This window comes from Calidris pugnax, unplaced genomic scaffold (assembly GCF_001431845.1).
Source record: "Calidris pugnax isolate Ruff unplaced genomic scaffold, ASM143184v1 scaffold28, whole genome shotgun sequence".
Lineage (NCBI taxonomy): Eukaryota > Metazoa > Chordata > Aves > Charadriiformes > Scolopacidae > Calidris > Calidris pugnax.
The window spans coordinates 6,692,665-6,708,831 of NW_015090842.1; the positions used below are offsets into that span (position 1 = coordinate 6,692,665).

The 16,167-nt window shown below is 36.0% G+C and overlaps 1 protein-coding gene across 1 annotated transcript in view; it reads left to right on the plus strand.

Moving 5' to 3' along the window:
* CDH13 (cadherin 13) overlaps positions 1-16,167 on the plus strand; it is a 465,789-nt gene that overhangs the window by 188,990 nt on the left and 260,632 nt on the right. The window contains exon 4 of the mRNA XM_014942408.1: positions 979-1,095. Within this exon, the coding sequence (XP_014797894.1) occupies positions 979-1,095 (117 nt within the window). The remainder of the gene's footprint in view (positions 1-978; positions 1,096-16,167) is intronic.

Genomic DNA, 16,167 nt, shown 5'->3' on the forward strand with positions numbered 1-16,167 from the left:
GTTTTTGTTTTTTTTTTTTTTTTTTTCTTAAAAGGTGGATAACTTTGGTAGATGGGGAGAGGCTGTTTTTGACCTTGTGTAGTAACTGGATGTTCTTGGAGAAAAGAGTTGTTGAGACTTTAGGAGGAAGCAAAAGGAAGGGGAGGTCTCTGGGAAACTCCAGCTCATGTTCTCAGTGGAGAGAACACTTAAAGGATGAGAGAGCAGAAGGGGAGGGCAGGCGAAGGTGTGACAGACAGTTTTCCAGGGGCCAGAGGTCACTTTGAAGAGTTTGCTGTAACTCATAAAGTGCTGAATTGCCTGAAGCTCAGCTAGAACTAAATACTCCAGAAAATGCAGTGGCAATAGGAAGTCTTCTGTATAAGCCACTTCTACTTTCTGATGTAGTAGCACAAAGTTTTCTCTAAGAAAAAAAACAAAACCCAAAAGACCCAGCACACCCCACATGGGTTTTGGTGTCTATTGTTTATTTTTAACTTACAAGTTTTTGGTGTTCCTTGAGAGTTCATTAGCTGGGGACAGTTCCAGCAAATTGACCTGTAGGTTCTGTTTGACTAAAAGCCTGGATTGTGAAGCGACTGAGTGTAGATGCAGCTTGAGATGTGATACTGGCAAAATGATGCAAGACATTTATTTTAACCAGGTCTCATGCAAGTATTTGAGGTAAGCCAGGCCTTCTTTAAGATTTATGATTTAAGCAGTTGTCGGGTTAGGATGGTAGGTGTACTTGCTTAGAGTTAAAACTAGTCTACAGGAATACAAAATGAATATGGTGTGTTCACTGTCACTGTAATAAATGGAGTAACCAGAAATATTTAAATAATTACTTTAATATATTATCTGTAATTGCTGGAAAACATGTAGTACAAAACCTAGAATCTGCTAGTTCACGTTAATTTTGCCTAAAGATGCAGGGAATGGAAATAACATCTGAATGTTATTTTGAAAGTCTTTTTAAATGGTCTTTTTCTTTTTTAGGAAATCTTTAAGATAGAAGGGAACCTTGGAATTCCAAGACAAAAAAGGGCTATTTTGGCAACTCCGATACTAATTCCTGAAAATCAAAGACCACCGTTCCCCCGATCTGTTGGCAAGGTAAGTCAACAAAGAACAGGATCAAATTTTGTTATTAATTGATCTATTTCTCTTAATATTTGTAGTGCCTGTCATGTTGATAGTAATATCCCAGACAAAATTAGGAAGCATAAAGCTTAACAGAGATGATTTTTTTTTCTGCCTGTGATGTGTAGCACACATTCTGATAAAAAGCATTAATCAGAGATGTATGATTTCATGCAGCTTCTAACTTCAGTAGAGGTGCTGATACCTGTGCATCTGTGTGTTAGACTGGGGCTGAAATTTAGGCCAGGAGCTTCATGAAGAATATCCTATTGCATTGTTTCTATTCTCAAGACCTAGAAGGGATTCAAAGGACATTGCATATAAAAACATCTTTTGTTCATTTTTTAGTTAATTGCTAAATAAGTCTTTGCAGGTGTTTCCAGTTTTATTTTCTGTTGTTTTTAAAGGTCTGGCAAAGAAATGGAAAGTTTTTCTAGTGTCTGCAGGCAACCAAATAAACGAGAGTTTTAACAGCTGCTTTTCCAGAATTTCAGATATACAGCTTGTATATACAAAATGATTAAAACTAAAATACTAATAATTGCTCAAATGGCCATTTAGGCATGAGAAGTTGTAATTACATGAATATATTTTGCATGCTGGCAGTTTTGAAACAGGGACCCCTATGCATCGCTCCGATTTTAGTAGGTGTGTTAAAGACATGATGACCTATACACCTGTTATTCATCTCAGTGGCCAGTGCCACCCAAACCATGACAAGTCTATTCTTAATTTCCACCAATATGACTTCTAGAGCTAAATGCACAGCTCGAGGGCAGAATTTTACTCTACAATCAATGTGTAATTTAGCTAGCTGGCACCTAATCAGTTACTCTAATAATTAGGAGAGGTTGTTTTCCTATCAGTAAAAAGAAAGAATAATCTATGAAGATTTCATTTTCTTCCCTTTCTCTATCAATAATTTATACTGATCTCATAAATTTCCATAAGTTTTTCTATCTGAAGTATTTTTTAAATGTATCCTAAACTTTGTAAAGCCATTTTTGAACTTTTCCCTTTACATTTCAGTGTTTTAGATCAATATCTGAACTAAATATTGCTCTTAATATGTTAGTGATAACTAACTAATTTTTAAGACTTCTGTTATGCAATTTTAAAGTAGTGAGGTAATCACAAAGGTTACTTAAACACAGATTTATAGTCTTTCTTTTTTTGTTGTTATTGTTTTAAATCTCCCTACCCCCTTCCACACCTACTGTTCGTGAACACGGAACTTACAGATCTGAGGTAGTCTGAGTTGCTCTCTCGATCTGCCTTCATTAAGTACTTTTATTCAGAGATTAAAATGCTAGTCCTGGTAACTGAGGTTCTTTAAGGAGAACGAGATGATTCAGGTCCTATTGTATTAAATGTTTTCCTAGCATCTTGCCACCTTAGTTTGTTATTGTTCCTGAAATGCTAGTCAGGGATCACAAGTTAAGTGCATTGGATGATGTACAAACACGGATGTGTAAAAGCATCTGGCAGTTTGTTTTTCAGAGGCCCTAAAACACCTATCTTCAACTAGTGTTTCAATTATAGGAACTGCAAATAATCAGAATCTTGAAATACTTCGAGCTGTCATCAATTTAAAAAGTCTTTAAATATTTTTTTCATTATATTTCTAATTTTAGAATCTAGACAAGAGTATTTTGGCTATAGTCCATTGCAGGTAGACTGGCAATACACATACAGTGTGTATGTGTCAAGTGAGACAAAAATTTTAGACTAATTTAAAATAATGGAATAAATATTCTACATATATGCAGTAATTTGCAAATTGATACTTAACAAAGCATAAATAAAAACGTTTGGAGCCTCAGACATACTGATGGGCGGGGAAGAGATTCTATTGTTCCCTAACTAAAAAATTCAGTAGGAGTCAATGCTGAAAATAAAAGCAATGATTTTAGGTCTTTTTGACATATCATAGATCTTTATAAGACATGCTGTGAACTCTTCATAAATAGAAATAGTCTGCACTACTCCAGGGAACCTTAGACACCCAATTCATGTACTTGTTTCAGATCATGCACAAACTGTAGAGAAGGCTGACTATCTATCTCTTAATTTTAGATGTTTATTGTGAACTGTACGTAACTTCATGAATTTGCAAAAATTTATTTAGGTATCCACTTCTGTAAGGTGCAAGAAACATTTAATTCCTCTTCCACATTATTTTGGGTCTTATCTTCAGAACCCTCAACAGGGCACTACATGAACTGGAGAATTAGAGCTTCTGATGTGTATGAATTTCTCTTGAACTTAAACTTTGTTGTCTCTGGTCTGCCGTAATCACTGTGAAGGGACATTGCAGTTCTGTTCTTTAGCCGTGGTTTCTATATTGTTTTGGGGAAGAGAGAAAACGTACAGAGAGTGGATAGCTTGCATGTTATGTTATGCATATGTTTATTCGTACGTCCTGACTGTCTCTTCTTTCCAACCCACACCGTGTTGCCTGGAAATGCACAAGGTTGGTTGGAAGTGATTGCAGCAGCCACCAACAGTTGAGCTGGGCATGCACTTGGGAGCTGGGCAGATGTGCAAAAACAGAAGAGCAAGGGGAGAACAAATAGTTACATTCTATTTCACAATTATAAAACAAAAGCAAAAACAACAAAAAAAACATGGGGATTTTAGAGGACTTTATTCATTAAGGTTTGGTGATATAAATCAGGAAGTAGATATTGCACTGGACAAGTGAAAAAATTGGGTTTTTTTAATTTATTACAAAAATTCAAATTAGTATTTGTGTAACAAGGGAATACACGTTTAGAGGCTGTTTTTTTTTTAATTCATTACAAAAATTCAAATTAGTATTTAGTGTAACAAGGGAATACACGTTTAGAGGCTGTTCTCTGTGCTGTTACTGGCTTTCCAGCATACCCATGTAGGAATTAGATTATTGCCTTGCCATTTGCACACCCTTCTTTAGGGTATCTCTTAATTAAATATCTATCATAGACGTGCTGTGCTTGTAGGTAGAAGAATCTCACCTTTTAGCAGAATTTAAGATTTTGCTTATTATCTTTCATTCCTGGGGAAAAACAGTGAGATTAAAATATTTTAATACAGTCTTGGTAATATGGGCCATTGTGACCAGATGGCCCAGGCTACAACTGTTGACTGTTATTGATGTGTTTTGTTTAGCTCTTGCTGATATAGCACAGGGATATGATACTCAATTTTTAGTCTCTCTCCATATGTTACTTTTCCGGTTTATTTGTCCACATCACATCAAATGAAGTACAAAACAGTGGGATGCAGGATTATCTTGTAATTATGAGGATAGGTTAATGAGGATAGGTTTCCATGGTATTCTAAGGAAAAGTTTTCTAAGACTAACTTAAAAGTGGTGGTTCTCTGCATCTATTTGATGATAATCTCCAGGCACACTTTAACTATGGTGATAACTGCATGATGGTACTTTTTGAAGTTTAATCCTTACACTAATGCAGAGTTCAAAGTGCAGGAAGGTAGTTGTGGAGATCGTCAACAAGTTCCAGCTCTTCTTCCAGACATTAGAAGATGGACATACGTAAAGTGAGTGTATTAATATAGGCTGAAAGGATTTGCTATGGATTTTATTGATGGGCATATGATGAATTCATGGTTCTATTATTTAATTTAAAGGAATTGTCCTTCATAAGAACAAGTTTTAAATTTGTTTGTGCTTAAGATCTGAAAGCCATGAGTTGCCTGGTAAAAATTGGCAGGACTTTCTAAGCTCAGTAAAGTCCGGGAGACAGAAGTACACAGTAAACTTTATAGGAAGCTAGTACTGAATGAAAAAAAAATAACCAAAACCTTATTTTTTGCCAGTAAGAGACTTTTTTTAGTTGTTTTTTCTTAGTTGTTTTGTCCTTTTGGAAGAAGAGGGGGTGTTTGTTCAGATACTTTGCATCAGATAGTGCATATGTACTCCCTGCCTCTGTTCTTGGCTGATGGACAGTTAGCTGCCAAATGACAGACGTCAGGACTCACCTAAACAAAAGCTTAAGATAAAAAGTGGTGCAGGCTAGCAATCAGGATATAAATCTTTAAGATCTATGAGGGGGTGTTCTTTTTTCCTCCTCTGAGCTGTGAATTTAAGTCAAAGAGAAAACACAACTTGTCTATTAATGCAGCAGTAGAAATAAACCTGAAGAGGGGAAGAAACTGAAGATAACTGGATGGAAAAGCTGCTGGAAGCTTATTATTTTTGAGTGGCTATCTGATTGAGGCTATTTATATATGATAAATTATATGCTTCACAGAAGAACAGCCTTAAGTGCTAAAGATGCAGCTGGAAAAAATGCCAAACTTGAGGGAAATGTTTGAAGAGAAGGTGATAGAAGTCTCAGGAGAAATGATCATGATCCACCAACCTCTGAAGACAATCTAGAGAGGAGTGTAGATTACACAGGAACGTGAGAAAGACAACAGAACAAGAACAACAGGAAAATAAAAGCTGAACTATGAAGTGCATTTGCTGTACTGGCAAATTAGGCAGAAAATGAGTGAGTGGGGAGAGAGAGCCTAAAGAGACAAGGAGGAGGGAAAGGACTTAACTAGGATGGGTGTCCAAGTCTGGAAGACAATAGCGTGCACTGACAGAGAACAGAATAATGTGCAGAACAGAGGACCTGTACCTAAAAGCCTTTCTAACACCGAGAGAGAGAGAGAGGTCTGTGTGACTCCTTACCAACTTTTCAGTTGCTTAAGGTTTGAATCTCAGTTCTTGGTTCGCATCTTCATGTCAGTTACTAAAAATGTATTTTTATACTTTTTACTGTGGAACCAGAAGTGGGTCTGAGGTCTACAGGAAAAATCCAGTGGATTTTTAAAAATTATTTTTTAGTATCGATTTACTTGTTTTCAAATCATCACCACATCAGATGTAATGACCAGGCTGTTCCAAAGAGTATGCTCAGAAAAGAGGAGGTGGTTATCGGCAAGAATTTTGACTTGTCCAGAAGGCAAGAAATTTCAGCGACAGCTGAAAAAGTGGTGCCGTCAGGGAGATGTTGGAATGATTGGCACCTGGGAAACATTGCTGGGTGAGGACCTTTTTTCTGAGAGTGGATGGAATTATTCAGTTACAAAGAATCAAAGACTGATGGCATATAAGGAGAGCACTCAGCTAAAGTATGCAGATGTGTATCTGTCTTTCTGTATAGGAAACCTCATCCACAGATGAGGTTATATAAACAAGCAGAGACACATCCACAGATGAGGTTATATAAACAAGCAGCAAACTAAGAGTGGTAAAAAGATGCAGAGAAAGGGTGTGTGTGTATTATTGATGAGTAGCACTTATGCAATAAAAACAGTGTTAATAAATACAGTTTTTTCTAATCCGGCAAGAAAAAAGGTTAGGATTAGGGAAAAATCAAGTTACGGTATGGTACAATGAGATTGGGCAGAAATATATATGAGCTCAATTTGTTCAGCCTAGCACAGTGTTTTCTGTAAATCCAGAGTGAGTGTAATGATTTCAGTGAAAGGAATACACCAACGTAATAATCAGAATCAGTAATAACTAATGGATATAAATTTTGGTGGAAGATTAGAAGAAAAGTTTCTAGTCCCCAGAGAAGAGGAATTAATTTCCAACGGAAGTACTGAGGAGGGAATACAAAGTTTGATAAATATACACTTACGATTGCATAATACAGCTGCTTCTCATGCTGAAAGAACAGACACCTAGAGGTTTCCTGCTATTCTAGTGTTCTTGAAAATGTGTGATACCCCACTGAGTTGGACCTGAATGGACCGCTGGAGATGTCAGAGTTGAACATCTGATCAAATTCATGGCTTGCATGAAGGAATGGCATATTTCTGACCTTCATGGAAAAATACCAACCTACCTCAGCAATGAATGTAATGAAATGAACAGCACTCCATTAAATTAAAGGGCTTTAGATGCAAGTACATGAATTATTAAACTACAGCATATTAATTTTCATTAAAGGATATGTATTTGATGTCCTAACAAACCATTAAGTGAAAACAGCACTTCAAATTTATCTCTTTTTCTGAAAGGTCTCTCTTCAAATTTCCCTTTTTAAAAGAATATTGATAGTCACATAAACAATTTCAGCAGACTACATTTGTTTTCTTTAAGCTAACACAATTTTAATGGAAAGCCTTGTTAAAATACTTCTGTTTACTTAAAATCTTTCAGAAGAATCACACTTGAGCAGCAGACAGCTTGGAAAACTGGAAAATAATAAGAATTTACCATTATTTTTCAGTGTTTGGTGGTGTTAATAAGAATAAAAGAATTTTAAAACATTTGAGGAATACTTCCTAATCTAGTTACTATGGTTACAAGTTTGTTGGAGATAGAGCAGTTCTATGGCAACGATAGAATTAAATTTTCTGCCCAATATTGAAATATCCAGTAACTAATTTCCTGCTTCATAATAAATCATGCTAATGACCTTAAGAGGACCAAACAGAAAAGATTTTATACTCTGAAGCTTTTCAGCAAAGTATACTACAGTTTACTTGTCACATTGTTTGTGTTAACTTTGGTATCAGAAGTTGATATCTTAAACTGTGTTGTAGATGAAAGTAGCAGGGGAAAAAAAACCTGTCACTGCCAGTAAATTACCAAATTACTTATGTAAAGTAACTAAGATGAAATAAAATCCTGGCAACTCATTTTATATTGACACACTAATTGAATTTTAGACTCAAGTTTGTTTATTATTTTTATGTGCAACAGTAATTTAATTTAGTGATGCCTGATGTTAGACACCTTTCCGTATTTTTTTTTTTTCTTAAATGGTTAATTGTAGTCATCTTTGCAAAAACAACCCCAAGAAGAATCATCTCCCCAAAACTCCAGGCCTGTTCCAGCTTCCTCGACCCAAATAAACCTCCAGGCTCATGTTTTAAGAATCACGTGTAGGGTCTGATTCTGTACCATGTTTTACTGACCATACTTTGAATGGAGAGTGCCATTGACAGCAGCAGCCTCAAAGCCCCATCTAAGGATGCAGAATAATAATTATTAAATTGCCATTTCCTGACTTGATCCTCTGTGGTTTTCATGAAACTTTGCTCATTTTTTGTTAACTTTCTTCTTCACAATCTTCCAAGATGATTCTATAACCTGAGTTGGCTAATGAAAAGTTTTTTGTTATCCACTTTGGTTCTTCTTTTTCTTGGTATAATTAAGCTGTTTGAAATAACCACTGTCTGTCCAGCTTGAAAAAGCTATTTTCTTATTGAATGTAAAATTTTGAGCAAAACCTTGATCTGTGCACTCTTAACAAGATCTATGGCCTAATTCTGGAATCTCATAATGGTAAAATAGGATATTTGGATCCAGGATTTCTGTTTGTTGGGTACCTGTAATCTGTAAAATTTCTTCCTACGAATCTACTTACAGAAATACTTTCTTTTAAATACGATGACAAATGCAACAGACTTACCCAGCATTAGCTGGCAGTGTGTTGTGTTAATATATTACTGGCAAGAAGATGAGATCTGCTGAATAGAAAAATTAGTGGGGAGAACATGACCATAGAGCTTCCTTTAAATCAATTAAGATATTTATTTGATAGCTGTTTATTCAAGCTGCTTCGGATGTGATCTGTTTGTTATCTGAATACTGAACCCTCTCTATCTAATCATTTTCCAAATTTTCATTCCAAATTATTCCTTTGGTTTCCTATTATGCAAACTCAGTTGTTAGGAAGTGTATAGTGTAATGTAAAGCAATATCCAAATGAATGACGTTTTAGGAAGAAAAATAAATTATCCCTGCCAATTTGCAAACTAAATACTGTCATACTGTCAACCTTGGTACTTACAGTAATGAAAAACTTTAATAAATGCATTTTGTGGGCTGGACTGGCAACAAATTTGATATTACTAGCTGTGGCTTGTTAAAGTGGTATTAAGAAAAGATGGTTGGCAAAGTATTTCCAGAGGGAAAACTGATATGCATTATATATGGCTCATCTGTAAGGTAGAGTAAATCGCTGTCACTCAGGGGAAAAATAGTTATTTTTTTCCTTCTGACTTAACTGCTCGATGTCTTCAATGATTACTAATTTTTAACTCTTTTTGGTTGTCTCTTGGTTTTATTGTACATAGATGATGACTCTTGAATTTTTTGTCTTGCATTTTTGAGTGATGTCTAGTAACAGATCAAATAGGGTAGGTAAACGGGTGTGATATTGATGTCTATAATAGCAGCTATGTTTTAATTCAATAAAAGTTTTGTCTTCTGCTTTCCAAAACATCTGTTGCTGTTTTCCAGCTGTCCTCTAAAGGCAACGTTCTTCTTTTAACTTTTCTGGTTAATCACCTTTAACACTTAGTTTGCAACCCTGTTTGTGAAATGCAGAAGAGGACTAAGTCATTTGTAGTCTATAAGGCAGAAGGATTGAGGTTGGAAGGGATCTCTGGAGGTCATTTTGTCCAAATGCACTGTTCAAGCAGGGCCACCTAGAGTCAGTTGCCCAAGACTGTGTCCAGATGGCTTTTCAGTATCTCTAGGGTGGGAGACTGCACATCTCTAGGCACCCTGTTCCAGTGCTCCTTCACACTAAAAAAAGGATTTTCTGATGTTCAGACAGAACCTTTTGTGTTTCAGTTTGTGTTCATTGACTCTTATCCCATCGCTGGACACCACTGAAAACAGCCTGATTTGGTGGTCTTTGCTCCTTCCCTTCAGGTATTTATATTCCTGAAGTGTATCTGAAGGAATTTATAGTTCCCTTTGTTGAAATTCATGAGGTTCCATGGACCCCATTTCTTCAGCCTGTCGAAGTCCCTCTGGCAGTATGGCCCTCTGGTGTATCAGCCACTTCTACCAGTTCTGTGTCATCAGTAAACTTGCTGAGGCTACCTTCTGCCTCATCATCCAAACAAATAATGTAGATGTTAAACAGGAGTGGACCCATTATTGGGCTCTATATTGCGCTGCTAATTACTGGCCTCCTACTAGATTTTGTGCCACTAATCACCAACCTATTGGTCCATCTGTTCAGCCAGTTTTCAATCTACTGCATTGCTCATCCATTCTGTACATCAACAGCTTCTCTATGAGGATCTTATGGGATACAGTGTCAAAGGCCTTACTGAAGTCCAGGTAGGTAATATCTGCTGCCTCCTCTCATTTACCAGGCCAGTCATTTCTTTGTGGAAGTTTATCAAGTCGGTCAGGAGTGACTTCCCCTTGCTGAATCCATGCTGACTACTTCTTTGTATGTGCTTTTTCTCCCATTTTCATCTACGAGATGCTGCTGTAGAACATATTGCTTCTGTTGGAAAGTCTCCCAATTTCATCTGCTCTTACATCAACAAGTATCAGTGGTATTGTTGTTCTTCCAAATCTTATTTTCCTGCCATGCTACTCTCTGTCTCATATTTCTGAAGAACAGGTGAATAATATGGAATAAATATTTATTCAAATTCTATCTAGGAATTGAAATGACTGTTAAAATATTTGCACAATTTTGCAAGAACATTATTTTAGTGATTTTTATTTAGCTTGACTTGTGGTGTAAGCTGAGATGTAAGAATCTTTATAAGCTTGTCTTCATTGCTCAGCACTTCCATGGAGTAGCAATCTGTTTGTTAAGCACATACTAAAGACTTTTTCTGTATCACTGTACAATAATGCCTAATGTTAAGCAAATCAAAGCTAACAGAAATTCTCCTATGAAAGGTGGGAAAGGATTTTTGATCAGGCCAACCATCTTGGAAGATTGCAGGGTGAAAAAAAGGACCCTTTAAGGGAAGCATGAACTAAGCTGATCATGTACATATCAGGTTATACTTTATTTCACTATGTTTATAGGGTAAATTATTTAAGTAGATTTGGAAAATAGAATTTTCATCAAGGTTCAAATTTTTCTCTTTTTTTCGATATCGGTATTTTTGCACTGCTTCAGAAGTTTTTCATTTCTGCAACGCATGGATGAAACTATTAAGCTTACATATTCAACTGTACTTGTTGGAGATGAGAATGGATTTTGATAATAGAAATCTGTACAACAAAGAAGTCCAGAAATTGAAAGTAGTAGTGATCCCTATAATCCAATAGCATGTGCCTTAAGATATTTTTTACTTATTATAATTGCAAAATAAAATAACAAAAAGAGGAAGTGTGGATGTAGCTGAGTGTGGCTATAACTTGAGTTACAGAAATTCATGTTCAAACCTGATAAATTACAATATATTACAAGCATTTTCATGAGCTATTGAAATGATGAAGGCTGGTTTCCTGCAAATATTAGTTTCTTACAGAACTTTATCACTCCTATGTGTGATAACACCTCAAGCACAATGACCCTAAGTCATTCCACAGTGCCCTCAGCACCACTGGTGTTATTTTCTACTTTCTGTGCAAAAACCCTTTCTGTTTCTGCAGGTGTTAGTAGGTCTTTTCACTCTACATGGCTATAGTTTTCATGGAACTTTTAGGAACTTTGTGTCTTGGATTTTATTTTTTTTTAAAACTAGCCAATAGGCTTAAAATGGATCAGGCAACATAATCGCTTAATGCTGGGGTTTTTTTAAGAGACCAGAGTAAAAAAGCAGGTATTTGGCATAACAGCCTTTCCTCAACACGTTCTTTTCTACTTGACAACCAAGCCCTTAACTGTTACTGAGCTATTGTTCCTTGTAGGGTTAGAATAATGGCTAAATCAGGCATATTCAAAAAGCAGTGTCTTCAATGGGGAACTCACTAATTATTTAAGGGAACAAATATAAGTATCTATATGATTTTTATTGCCAATAAAAATTAATGAACAAGACACAGCATGCTGAAATTGTGTAAATAGGAAAAAATAATATATCAGTTTCATCCATTATTACTGTGCTGTTGGGCTTTCTAATCTGAATTTGCTAAGGGTCACTGGAACATGAAAATTAATTTGAATTAATAGAATCTGTTATATGTGGATTAATTTTTTTTCTTACAGAAGTCTTATAGTACCATTACTGAATTTTATTAATTTCTTGTAAGAATTTTAGCATAATTATTATTTAATAAATTATCTCCTTTAAAAAAAAAATAAAAAATGAACACAATCATGATACAGTCAATAATGCTTTGGAAAAAAGTGTAATTATCTGTTAATGAGAAATCTCAAAAATCAGGCATATTGTTTCCTTTAGGGGGTGACTGATGAAGGACACTCTTTGTAAGTAGCAGAAAATTGATTATAACTTTTTTTTTCAAGATTCCACAAAGATTGGTAATTTCCAACTCTTCAGAGAAAAAGATACAGATGTAGTTATTAGCTCTGAACTTGTGAGCTCTTGAATGTGTCCTCCAGTTCTCGTTTACAAAAAAATAAGCTTTGACCATATTTTGTTGTGGTGAGAACTTTCCCATCCTGAACAGCCTTTTAATTCTGGGAACAAATCAAGCACATGTTCACTGATCATAATTTATGTGTACTCATATATATAGATATAATTTATATCAGATGAAGACAAGTACAGTGCATTCTAGTGCAATATTTACTTACAGCAGAGGCAAGAAGAAAATATTTTTTTTTTATCTTCATACACTTTTCAAAAGAACAATTTTCTAAAATTCTCATTAGACTGTCAGAGTTAATTATATTTTTAGAATTAGACTGAAATTTTCCTATCAACTTTTAAAATCAAGGACTAGAGGCGAAACACAGCTAGGTTTGCCATTTTTTTTGTCCTTCATTCTCTCAAGGAGGGGCTCCCTGCTGCTTGTGTAATGAACCATGTGGACCCTTATGCAGTAGCTTTCAAAGTAAGAAATTATTGTGTTGAAGAGCTGGGAAAATTATCTCATCGCAAGTAATTTAGTAGCAGGATCAGCCATTGATTTCAGTCATGAATTCACTGCTAGGAGATTTTGGGTTTTGTAAATTTGTGTGACAATCAAATAGCTGGTAAACAGTTAAATGCTTTTACTTCCATCGGAGGTTCAGAAAGACTGTAAGAGGGTTCTTCAAATTCCCCAACCTCCCTTAAAAAGTAGAAGTCCTGTAAACTATAAACTACTAGTAGAAGTTTTTCAAGTATTTCAGAAACTAGCGTGTTTCCTGCAAGGGAGGCTGTGTCATGCTGCAGGTATTCTCAAGGAAGGAAGGGGAGGGGACAGGAGTCTAAAGGAGCATCTCAAAATGAAGTGTCAAAAGAAATGGGTATAGAACAAGCCAGAAAAATTAATATTATAAAGTAACAAGGACTAAACTTGAAGAGAGCTCAAACAGGGAATTGCTGAGCTCCTAACTGTGGCATGTAGCTAGTTACAAGCGTTGAGTTCACTTGCAGTGGAATGTGGGTGTCATATAATGCCGCTTCTTTTCACAAAGGACCCTACAAAGGCTTGAAATGCATTAGGAAGTGCAGCCCATTGAATCCCACTCCCACACTAGGTGAATCCATTAAAGGCAAGCTGTAACAGTTACTGGAACAGATAAACTTTTGGATGACCATGAAATCAATAGTCAACACAGCTCTTTTGAAGGCAAGTCGTATCTCATAAACGTATTAAGATCTATGGAGGAGTCAAAGGTGTAGATAAATCTGATCAATAAACCATGTTTGGATTTCTCTACTAAGAGGGAATGACTTGTTTTGCCTGAAAAAGATTGAAACATCACTGTGGAAATAGATTTTCATAGGGAAGGTTTTACCAATGTATATTTTCAAGGGTCTATACAGTGATCTGTGATGTTTAACAAGGTAAACAATTATCTGAAAAAGGAGACAGTGAAGTGGCAGTTTCGAGATCATCCAAAACAATTCAAGAGGGTCAGAAGTAATGAAAAAATTATAGTGTTGCAGGTGTCGAATAGAAAATTGAATATTGTGTTCTTGTTGTGCCATATTAAAAAGAATGCACTAGACTTAGACAAGCTTCGGAGAAGGGCAACAGAGGTAATTGGAGATAAGAAATCAAGAGTTTAAATAGAAGAGGGCTTGTAATGTTGGAAGAGAAACCACTAAGGATGGATATGACGGTGCTCTAGAAATGGTTGGTTTCGTGGAGGAAATACAGGGAACAATTATCCACCCTTATTCCTACTGAAGAACTAAGAAACTTCCATTGACTACCAGGTGGTGGATTGAAAGAAAAAATAGAATTCTTTTTATCTAGCGTTGTAGTACTCTACACATTGTCACAAGAAGTAGAGGCCAAAAGGAAAGGGTATAGTTGCAATTGCAGCTGATGGTTTGGGCTCTGATGCTGGCATAGGATGGTATTGGTTATCATTACAGACAGAATATAAAGGCAGGGGTATCCTGGTGCTGACCCACGACCATCCTCGTGTAATTTGCTGTGCGTGGTTTATCCTTGAATTGCATGTTGTTTTTATTGCTCTTTGTGAAGATAATACTGTAAAAAGATCTCAGTATGGCTGCACAAGCATTTCCTTTGCAGTTGTGTATTCCCAGAAACCATCTCAAGTTTCAGCTTTGGTTCTTTTAAATACAATTTGTCATGCAAACGTATCTGGAAAGTAGAGAGAAAGGGTGAGGAATGTGTGACTCATTACTTGTATTCAAATATTGCTTTATTATTTATAGAGTCATTCTGCATTTCAAAAGCAGGTAGGCAATGTTAGAAATAAAAAGCTATTTCTGAAAGCAGTGAGATATAAGTTACTAAGGCCCACGTTTTCAGGGGAATTTAGGTGCCTCATTTCCTTCAGCATGACAGTGTGTAATCCACACTTGGAAAGTGGAGTTAAACAGTTATTTCTTCTGACATTTATGAGCATTTGGGCACCTCCAGCTCTCCTGTAATGTAAAAGGAATTATTATAATGTCTGATTATTGAAATAGGTAGAAAAATACAGTGGTCAATGGGAGCCACTCTGCCTTGCACGGGTACAGCTCCTACAGTAGGCCACCAAAAGCCTTTGGAGATGTTCTGGATGCTCCTGAATATTGTGTAGTTCCTAGAGTTGCTCAGAAAAAAGTTCCTTGTCTTTAGTGTTACTTAAAAGTGCTGTCTTCTCTTTCAAAGGGCTCACTGTAATTTAACTTGGTTCCTTACTGCTATTCATCCTTACCTGGGATGCTGGGCTGACATATATGCTGTTTTCAGGTAAAATTGTCCTAATGTGTTCACCATGAAGAAGCTGTCCCTGGAGGTTAGGGTTGTTTGATGTTGGGCTTTTTATTTTGGTGATTTAAGGCTTCAGTTCTACTTCTTCCTTTACAAAGCACTGGAGAGGGGCGAAATCTAACAACTCCGCTTTCTAATATTTATAGATGTATGTATTTCCTATCATTGAAGGAAGTAAGAGGCAAGGAGAGGCTGTGTGCTATGAGTGAGAAAACTGTAATATCTAGATTTCAGTAAAATATAGTGCTGTGGTAGGTAATGGAATTGAAGTGTACAGAATATGTCTGACATCCACTAAATACCATTGTACACTAGCAATGGTTTTGTTAGTGTATGGTAGACAGACATGCTGTCCTATAAAATGCTTATGGTTCCTTTGTTTTGGGTGAAATATCAAAACTGTAAAAAGACAACAGTGCAATCGAACGACAGATCATTCCTCTGACTTGTGGACTGTATAGATTGCGGGGGTTGTAGACTTAAAATGTTGAATGTAGCATCATGTTTAAATTGTCGTACTGCTCTGTAAATTTAGTTTAAGGCTGATATACTGTGTTGTCAACTGAAAATTTCTAAGGTATGCCAAATGATAGATCTAGGGAGTGGACCTAAATGACGAGATCTGTCTTCTTGCCTATTGATTTCTTTGGCTGAAATTGAAATGAATGATTTGTATTTGAAATGACTCGACTGTTCTTTCTAAATATCAATTTCAAAACCATCTCAGCTCTTCATATTAGCTGGTAATCCTGGGACTGCTTTAATATCTTTCTGTATTCCAGACACAATAAGCGTGGCCATAGAAACAGACATATTAAGGTGATTTTCATTATTAAAAAATTAGACTTTGTTAAATTATTTTTCTAACTCTCCATGATGTTGTTGACTAATTTCCAAAAAATAGTTACTAATACCATCAAATCATTTTTTATGTTTATTTGAGAGTTGTGATCATATGCCTGCAGCCCTAA